We start from the raw sequence: 8,815 nt of genomic DNA, 5'->3' as shown, positions 1-8,815 counted from the left end.
GGATTTTTGGTAATTTTTTGGGAATTTTTTGGGGGTTTTTTTTGAATTTTTGAGATTTTTTGGGGGGAATTTTTTTGGGAATTTTTTGGGAATTTTTTTGGGAATATTTTGGGTGTTTTTGGGCTATTTCTGGTGATTTTTTTGGTGAATTTTCTGTGAATTTTCTGTGATTTTTCCTTTAATTTCGGGAGGATTTCCAGGGATTTTCAAAGAAATTTTTTGACAATTTTATTGGAATTTTTGGGAATTTTTTGAGACTTTTTTGGAATTTTTTTTTAAATTATTTTTTAATTTTTTGAGAATTTTTTGCAAAATTTTGGGGGTTTTTAGGAGGATTTTTGGTGATTTTTTGGTGATTTTTCGTGAATTTTCTGTGATTTTTCCTTTAATTTTGAAAGAATTTCCAAGAATTTTTTAAAATAGAATTTTTGGGAATTTTATTGGACTTTTTGGGAATTTTTTGGGAATTTTTTGGGGAATTTTGGGAGAATTTTTGTAAAATTTTGGGGGTTTTGGGCGATTTTTTGGTGATTTTTTGTGAATTTTTCTGGGATTTTTCCTTTAATTTTGAAAGAATTTTCAGGGATGTTCAAATAGAAATTTGGGGAATTTTTGGGGGAATTTTTGGGAATTTTTTGAGGCATTTTTGGGGAATTTTTGCAAAATTTTGTGGAGTTTTGGGCCATTTTTGGTGATTGTTTTGGCAATTTTTTGTGATTTTTCCTTTGATTTCAGGAGAATTTCCAGGAATTTTTTAATAGAGTTTTTTGTCATTTTTCCGAATTTTTGAGGAATTTTGGAGCAAATTTTGGGGCGATTTTAGTGGGAATTTTGGGTATTTTGGAGGTGTTTTGGTGTCTGCTGACCACTGAGTGGTTTTGGTGATTTTTTGTGAATTTTCAGTTAATTTCTGGAGAATTTTCAGGGATTTTTAAAATAGGATTTTTGGGAATTTTATTGGAATTTTTGGGGGAAATTTTGGGAGAAATTCTGCAAAATTTTGGGGGTTTTGGGGGGATTTTTTGTTATTTTTTGTGAATTTTCTGGGATTTTTCCTTTAATTTCAGGACAATTTCCAGGGATGTTTTAAAATAGGATTTTTGGGAATTTTTGGGAATTTTTTGGGGAATTTTTGCAAAATTTTGTGGAGTTTTGGGCCATTTTTGGTGATTGTTTTGGCAATTTTTGGTGATTTTCCCTTTAATTTCAGGAGAATTTCCAGGAATTTTTTAATAGAATTTTTCGTAATTTTTCCAAATTTTTTGAGGAATTTTGGAGCAAATTTTGGGGCGATTTTAGTGGGAATTTTTGGTATTTTGGAGGTTTTTTGGTGTCTGCTGACCACCGAGTGGTCACTCCGCCATTGTCCACCCCAGGGTCAGCCTGGTGGTCAGCAGGAACCTGATGGTCACCAGGAACTTCTCCAGAGGGATTTTTGGGGCAATTTTGGGGGGAATTTTTGGGTGATTTGAGGTTTTTTGGTGTCTGCTGACCACCGAGTGGTCACTCTTCCATTGTCCACTCCAGGGTCAGCCAGCAGCACCTCAGGAACCTGATGGTCACCAAGAACCTTTCCTGGGGGATTTTGGGTCATTTTTGGGGCGATTTTTACGGGAAGTTTTGGTATTTTGGAGGTGTTTTGGTGTCTGCTGACCACTGAGTGGTCACTCTGCCATTGTGCACCCCAGGGTGACCATGATGGTCAGCAGGAACCTGGTGGTCACCAGGAACTTTTCCAGGGGGATTTTTGGGGGGAAATTTCGGGTGATTTGAGGTTTTTTGGGGTCTGCTGGGGGTCTGCTGACCACCAAGTGGTCACTCTGCCATTGTCCACCCCAGGGTCAGCCAGCAGCACCTCAGGAACCTGATGGTCACCAAGAACCTGTCCTGGGTCATTTTTGGTGTGATTTTTGGTGTGATTTTTATGGGAATTTTTGGGTGATTTGAGGTTTTTTGGGTTCTGCTGACCACCGAGTGGTCACTCTGGTGTTGTCCACCCCATGGTGACCATGATGGTCAGCAGGAACCTGGTGGTCACCAAGAACCTGTCCTGGGTCATTTTTGGTGTGATTTTTGGTGTGATTTTTATGGGAATTTTTGGGTGATTTGAGGTTTTTTGGGTTCTGCTGACCACCGAGTGGTCACTCTGGTGTTGTCCACCCCATGGTGACCATGATGGTCAGCAGGAACCTGGTGGTCACCAAGAACCTCCCCAGGGGAACTTTGGGGTCATTTTTGGGGCAATTTTTATGGGAATTTTTGATATTTTGAGGTTTTTTGGGGTCTGCTGACCACCGAGTGGTCACTCTGTCGTTGTCCACCCCAGGGTCAGCCTGGTGGTCAGCAGGAACCTGGTGGTCAGTGAGAACTTCTCCAGGGGGATTTTTGGTGGGAAATTTTAGGTGATTTGAGGTTTTTTGGGGTCTGCTGACCACCGAGTGGTCACTCCGCCCTTGTCCACCCCAGGGTGACCATGATGGTCAGCAGGAACCTGATGGTCACCAGGAACTTCTCCAGAGGGATTTTTTGGGGGAAATTTCGGATGATTTGAGGTTTTTTGGGGTCTGCTGACCACCGAGTGGTCACTCCACCATTGTCCACCCCAGGGTCAGCCAGCAGCACCGCGTCAACCTGATGACCAGCGAGAACCTGTCCATCTGCTTCTGGCCCACGCTGATGCGGCCGGACTTCAGCACCATGGACGCGCTGACGGCCACCAGGACCTACCAGACAATCATCGAACTCTTCATCCACCAGTGCCCCTTCTTCTTCTCGCTCCGGCCGCCGCCGGACACGCCCGGCTCGCCCGGCCCCGCTCTGGCCGGCGCCGCGTCCTTCCCGGCCCTGCCGCCGTCGCCTCCTCGGACGCCGTCGCCGCCGCCGGAGCCGCTGGAGCCCTGAGGGGTGGCCTGGGGAGTGACCGCTGGGACGTCCGGCCGGACGCCGTGTTGTGGGGGGGGTGGCTCGGACGTTGCCGGGGACGTTTGTCCAGACTTTGGCCAGGCCGGACGGACACGGACGGACGGACGGACGGATGGATGCGTCCGCCGCCGGGGAGGGGCTGGAAGAGGGTGAGGGTCGGCCGTGCGGTGGCCTGAGGGTCGTTCGAGGTGGGCTGGTGGTCATCCAACGTGGTCCAAGGGTCATCTGAGGTGGTCCAAGGGTCATTCAAGGTGGTCCAAGGTGGCCTGAGGGACATTCGAGGTGGTCCAGTGGTCATTCGAGGTGGGCCGATGGTCATTCACGGTGGTCCAAGGGTCATCCGAGGTGGTCCAATGGTCATTCGAGGTGGGCCAAGGTGGCCTGAGGGACATTCGAGGTGGTCCAGTGGTCATTCGAGGTGGGCCGATGGTCATTCACGGTGGTCCAAGGGTCATTTAAGGTGGTCCAAGGTGGCCTGAGGGACATTCAAGGTGGTCCAAGGGTCATTCGAGGTGGTCCAATGGTCATTCGAGGTGGTCCAAGGTGGCCTGAGGGTCATCCGAGGTGGGCCAATGGTCATTCAAGGTGGTCCAAGGTGGCCTGAGGGACATTCGAGGTGGTCCAAGGGTCATTCGAGGTGGTCCAAGGGTCATTTAGGGTGGTTCATGGTGGCCTGAGGGACATTCGAGGTGGTCCAAGGGTCATTCAGGGTGGTCCAAGGTGGTCCAATGGTCACTCAAGGTGGTCCACAGTGGCCTGAGGGACATTCAGGGTGGGTTGGAGTGGTCCAATGGTCATCCAAGGTGGCCTGAGGGTCATTCGAGGTGGTCCAAGGGTCATTCAAGGTGGTCCACAGTGGCCTGAGGGTCATCTGAGGTGGGCTGGAGTGGTCCAAGGTGGTCCAAGGGTCATCCAAGGTGGCCTGAGGGTCATTTGAGGTGGTCCGATGGTCATTCAAGGTGGTCCAATGGTCACTCAAGGTGGTCCACAGTGGCCTGAGGGTCATCTGAGGTGGTCCAATGGTTATCCAAGGTGGTCCAAGGTGGTCCAAGGGTCATTTGAGGTGGTCCAAGGTGGCCTGAGGGTTATTTGAGGTGGTCCGATGGTCATCCAAGGTGGTCCAATGGTCATCCAAGGTGGTCCAAGGTGGCCTGAGGGACATTGGAGGTGGTCCAAGGGTCATCCAGGGTGGGCCAAGGGTCATCCAAGGTGGTCCAAGTTGGCCTGAGGGTCATTCGAGGTGGTCCAATGGTCATTTGAGGTGGTCCATGGTGGCCTGAGGGTCATTCATGGTGGTCCAATGGTCATTCGAGGTGGTCCAAGGCGGCCTGAGGTTTGTCCGAGGTGGTCCAAGGGTCATTTAAGGTGGTCCAAGGGTCATCCAAGGTGGTCCAATGGTCATTCTAGATGGTCCACAGCGGCCTGAGGGTCATCCAAGGTGGTCCACAGTGGCCTCAGAGTCATTCATGGTGGTCCAAGGTTCATCCAAGGTGTCCAAGGGTCATCCAAGGTGGTATAATGTGGCCTGAGGGACATTGGAGGTGGGCCAGGGTGGCCTGAGGGTCATTCCAGGTGGTCCAAGTGTCATCCAAGGTGGTCCACAGTGGCCTCAGAGTCATTCATGGTGGTCCAAGGGTCATCCAAGGTGTCCAAGTGTCATCCAAGGTGGTCCACAGTGGCCTGAGGGTCATTCCAGGTGGTCCAAGGATCATTCCAGGTGGTCCAAGGATCATTCCAGGTGTCCAAGGGTCATTCAAGGTGGTCTAAAGGTCATTCACGGTGGTCCAAGGTGGTCCAAGGTGGTTGAAGGTCCAGCCAACATCATCCAAGGTGGCCCAAGCTCCATAAAGGTCATTCACGGTGGTCCAAGGTGGTTAAAGGTCCAGCCAACGTCATCCAAGGTGGCCCAAGCTCCATCCAAGGTGGCCCAGGGTCCATCCGAGGTGGCCCAGGCTCCATCCCAGAAGATCCAAGTTTGCCCAAATTCCATCCAAGGTGGCCCAAGGTGGTTGAAGGTCCAGCCAACGTCATCCAAGGTGGCCCAGGCTCCATTCCAGGAGATCCAAGGTGGCCCAAGATCCACCCAAGGTTGCCCAAGTTTAATTTCAGAAGGTCCAAGGTGGCCCAGGCTCCATCCGAAGTGGCCCAAGCTCCATCCAAGGTTGCCCCGGGTCCTTCCGAGGTGGCCCAGGCTCCATCTGAGGTGGCCCAAGCTCCATTCCAGAAGGTCCAAGGTGGCCCCAGGTCCTTCCGAGGTGGCCCAAGATCCATCCGAGGTGGCCCAAGGTCCATTCCAGAAGATTCCAAGGTTCTTCTGAGGTGGCCCAGGCTCCATCCAAGGTGGCCCAAGATCATTCCGAGGTGGCCCAGGCTCCATCCGAGGTGGCCCAAGGTGGCCCAGGCTCCATCCGAGGTGGCCCAGCACAGTCCAAGCTCCATCCGAGGTGGCCCCAAGGCCACCAGAAGCCGCTCCATCCAAGGTGGCCCAGGCTCCATCCAAGGTGGCCCAGGCTCCATCCAAGGTGGCCCAGGCTCCATCCAAGGTGGCCCAGGCTCCATCCAAGGTGGCCCAGGCTCCATCCAAGGTGGCCCAGGCTCCATCCAAGGTGGCCCAGGCTCCATCCAAGGTGGCCCAAGCTCCATCCAAGGTGGCCCAGGCTCCATCCAAGGTGGCCCAAGCTCCATTCCAGAAGGTCCAAGGTGGCCCCAAGGTCCATTCCAGAAGATCCAAGGTGGCCCTGGGTCCTTCCGAGGTGGCCCCAGCTCCATCCAAGGTGGCCCCAAGGTTCTTCTGAGGTTGCTCAAGATCCAAGTTGGCCCAGGGTCCATCTGAGGTGGCCCAGGGTCCATCCAAGGTGGCCCAAGGTGGCCCAGGCTCCATCCGAGGTGGCCCAGCACACCCAGCTCCATCCAAGGTGGCCCCAAGGTTCTTCTGAGGTTGCTCAAGATCCAAGTTGGCCCAGGGTCCATCTGAGGTGGCCCAGGGTCCATCCAAGGTGGCCCAAGGTGGCCCAGGCTCCATCCCAGAAGGTCCAAGCTCCATCCGAGGTGGCCCAAGGTGGCCCAGGCTCCATCCCAGAAGGTCCAAGCTCCATCCGAGGTGGCCCAAGGTGGCCCAGGCTCCATCCGAGGTGGCCCAGCACAGTCCAAGCTCCATCCGAGGTGGCCCCAAGGCCACCAGAAGCCGCCTGAGACCACCAGGGGCTCCTCAGAACCCCCAGACCCCAAAATCCCAAAAATTCCCCCAAAAAATCCCCCAAAAATCCAAAAAAAAATCCCCAAAAAATCCCAAAAATTCCCAAAAAATTCCCCAAAAAATTCCTAAAAAAATTCCCAAAAATCCCCAAAAAATCCCCAAATCCCCCAAACCTCCGAGGATCCGCTCCGAAGCACTTCCAAATTTGGGCTTTTCCCGCCGAAAAATTCCAGAATTTTAGGAAATTTGGGAAATTTTGGGGAAATTTTGGGAAATTTTGGGAATTTTGGGAATGGTGGGGCGGCACTGGATGTCACGGTACCCCCGGGAGCTCCCGGCCCTCGTCGCACTTTAAGACCCCCCCGAGACCCCCCGGGCAAAAAAAAAAATCCCCAAAAAATTTTTTAAAAGGCTCCAAATTTTGGGGAAAAATGAAAAAATTGGGAAATGCAAAAAAAAGGGGTTTTTTCCCACTAAAAATTTAATTTTTTTCACCCAAAAAATCAAAAATTTGACACAAAAAACTCGATTTTTTTCCCCCCCCAAAATGAAATTTTTTCCCCAAAAAATTCAGGTTTTTCTCCCAAAAATTCAATTTTTTTTCACCCAAAAAATCAAAATTTTTCCACAAGAAACTCGATCTTTTCCCCCAAAATTCAGGTTTTTTTCCCCCCAAAATTCAGATTTTTTTCCTCAAAAATTCAGATTTTTTTCATCCAAAAAAACGTTTAAAAGGCCCCAAATTTCCAACTTTTGGGGAAAAATGAAAAAATTGGAGAAATGCAAAAAAAATCTGTTTTTTTTTCCCTAAAAAATTACTTTTTTTCACCCAAAAAATCAAAAATTTTCCACAAAAAACTCAAATTTTTTACTCCTCAAAATTGAATTTTTTTTCCCCAAAAAATACGTTTTTTCTCCAAAAAAATCAGATTTTTTTTTCCTCAAAAATTCAAATTTTTTCACCCAAAAATTCAGATTTTTACCCCCCAAAAATTGAAAAATTTCCCCATTAAAAAATCACTTTTTTTTCCAAAATTTGCTTTTTTTTCCCCTAAAAAAATTTAATTTTTCTGCCTCCGGAGCCTTTGGAGGGAATTTTGTTGCCGGGAGGGGAAAAATGAAGGAAAATTCACCCAAAAATGGGAATTTGGAGCCGTTTTGCCCCAAAAAATGGGGAAAAAATGGGAAAAAAATGGGATTTTGGGGAAAATTGGTGGATTTTTGGGGTTTGGGGATCCCTCGGAGCCCAAAAAAATAAACAAAAATTAATAATGAAAAAAATCCCTGAAAAAATCAGAAAATTTGGCAGAAATTGGATTCAGAATGGGCAAAAAATGGAAAAAGGTGGTCCAATGGTCATTCGAGGTGGTCCGAGGTGGTCCAAGGGTCATTTAAGGTGGTCCAAGGGTCATCCAAGGTGGTCCAATGGTCATTCTAGATGGTCCACAGCGGCCTGAGGGTCATCCAAGGTGGTCCACAGTGGCCTCAGAGTCATTCATGGTGGTCCAAGGGTCATCCAAGGTGTCCAAGTGTCATCCAAGGTGGTCCACAGTGGCCTGAGGGTCATTCCAGGTGGTCCAAGGATCATTCCAGGTGTCCAAGGGTCATTCAAGGTGGTCTAAAGGTCATTCACGGTGGTCCAAGGTGGTTAAAGGTCCAGCCAACGTCATCCAAGGTGGCCCAAGCTCCATCCAAGGTGGCCCAAGCTCCATCCAAGGTGGCCCAAGCTCCATCCAAGGTGGCCCAGGCTCCATTCCAGGAGATCCAAGGTGGCCCAAGATCCACCCAAGGTTGCCCAAGTTTAATTTCAGAAGGTCCAAGGTGGCCCAGGCTCCATCCGAAGTGGCCCAAGCTCCATCCAAGGTTGCCCCGGGTCCTTCCGAGGTGGCCCAGGCTCCATCTGAGGTGGCCCAAGCTCCATTCCAGAAGGTCCAAGGTGGCCCCAGGTCCTTCCGAGGTGGCCCAAGATCCATCCGAGGTGGCCCAAGGTCCATTCCAGAAGATTCCAAGGTTCTTCTGAGGTGGCCCAGGCTCCATCCAAGGTGGCCCAGGCTCCATCCAAGGTGGCCCAGGCTCCATTCCAGGAGATCCAAGGTGGCCCAAGATCCACCCAAGGTTGCCCAAGTTTAATTTCAGAAGGTCCAAGGTGGCCCAGGCTCCATCCGAAGTGGCCCAAGCTCCATCCAAGGTTGCCCCGGGTCCTTCCGAGGTGGCCCAGGCTCCATCTGAGGTGGCCCAAGCTCCATTCCAGAAGGTCCAAGGTGGCCCCAGATCCTTCCGAGGTGGCCCAAGGTCCATTCCAGAAGATTCCAAGGTTCTTCTGAGGTGGCCCAGGCTCCATCCAAGGTGGCCCAAGATCATTCCGAGGTGGCCCAGGCTCCATCCGAGGTGGCCCAAGGTGGCCCAGGCTCCATCCGAGGTGGCCCAAGGTGGCCCAGGCTCCATCCGAGGTGGCCCAAGGTGGCCCAGGCTCCATCCGAGGTGGCCCAGCACAGTCCAAGCTCCATCCGAGGTGGCCCCAAGGCCACCAGAAGCCGCCTGAGACCACCAGGGGCTCCTCAGAACCCCCAGACCCCAAAATCCCAAAAATTCCCCCAAAAAATCCCCCAAAAATCCAAAAAAAAATCCCCAAAAAATCCCAAAAATTCCCAAAAAATTCCCCAAAAAATTCCTAAAAAAATTCCCAAAAATCCCCAA

At 50.5% G+C, this 8,815-nt stretch overlaps 1 protein-coding gene across 5 annotated transcripts; it reads left to right on the top strand.

The window, feature by feature from the left end:
* Positions 1 to 4,139: 4,139 nt before the first annotated feature.
* On the top strand, positions 4,140 to 8,531 carry LOC120511636 (splicing factor 3A subunit 2-like). 5 transcript variants are annotated; one of them, XM_039728964.1, is made up of 5 exons: positions 4,147 to 4,360; positions 4,516 to 4,768; positions 4,819 to 5,177; positions 7,836 to 7,939; positions 8,003 to 8,531. In XM_039728964.1, exons 1-5 carry the CDS (start codon positions 4,330 to 4,332, stop codon positions 8,246 to 8,248), a joined length of 993 nt encoding a protein of 330 aa, XP_039584898.1. In that variant the 5' UTR covers positions 4,147 to 4,329; the 3' UTR covers positions 8,249 to 8,531. The 5 variants fall into 5 exon arrangements, 1 of the variants encoding a protein (XP_039584898.1); XR_005629776.1 differs by having other exon boundaries at positions 4,180 to 4,515; positions 4,588 to 4,721; positions 4,793 to 5,241; positions 7,794 to 8,531; XR_005629777.1 differs by lacking the exon at positions 7,836 to 7,939 and having other exon boundaries at positions 4,182 to 4,721; positions 4,793 to 5,177; positions 8,097 to 8,531.
* The last annotated feature ends 284 nt before the right edge of the window (positions 8,532 to 8,815 follow it).

This window comes from Passer montanus, unplaced genomic scaffold (genome assembly GCF_014805655.1).
Source record: "Passer montanus isolate IOZ18808 unplaced genomic scaffold, ASM1480565v1 scaffold673, whole genome shotgun sequence".
In the NCBI taxonomy this organism is placed as follows: domain Eukaryota; kingdom Metazoa; phylum Chordata; class Aves; order Passeriformes; family Passeridae; genus Passer; species Passer montanus.
Note: the sequence above shows the minus strand (reverse complement) of the source record. Positions and strands in the feature narration are given on the sequence as shown.

Coding starts and splice junctions, on each gene's coding strand:
- LOC120511636 (XM_039728964.1), top strand. CDS start 4,330: ATGGTCCACAGCGGCCTGAGGGTCATCCAAG. Junction 4,361..4,515: donor CGGCCTGAGGGTCATCCAAG/GTGGTCCACAGT, acceptor GTGTCATCCAAG/GTGGTCCACAGTGGCCTCAG. Junction 5,178..7,835: donor TGGCCCCAGGTCCTTCCGAG/GTGGCCCAAGAT, acceptor GCTCCATCCAAG/GTGGCCCAAGCTCCATCCAA.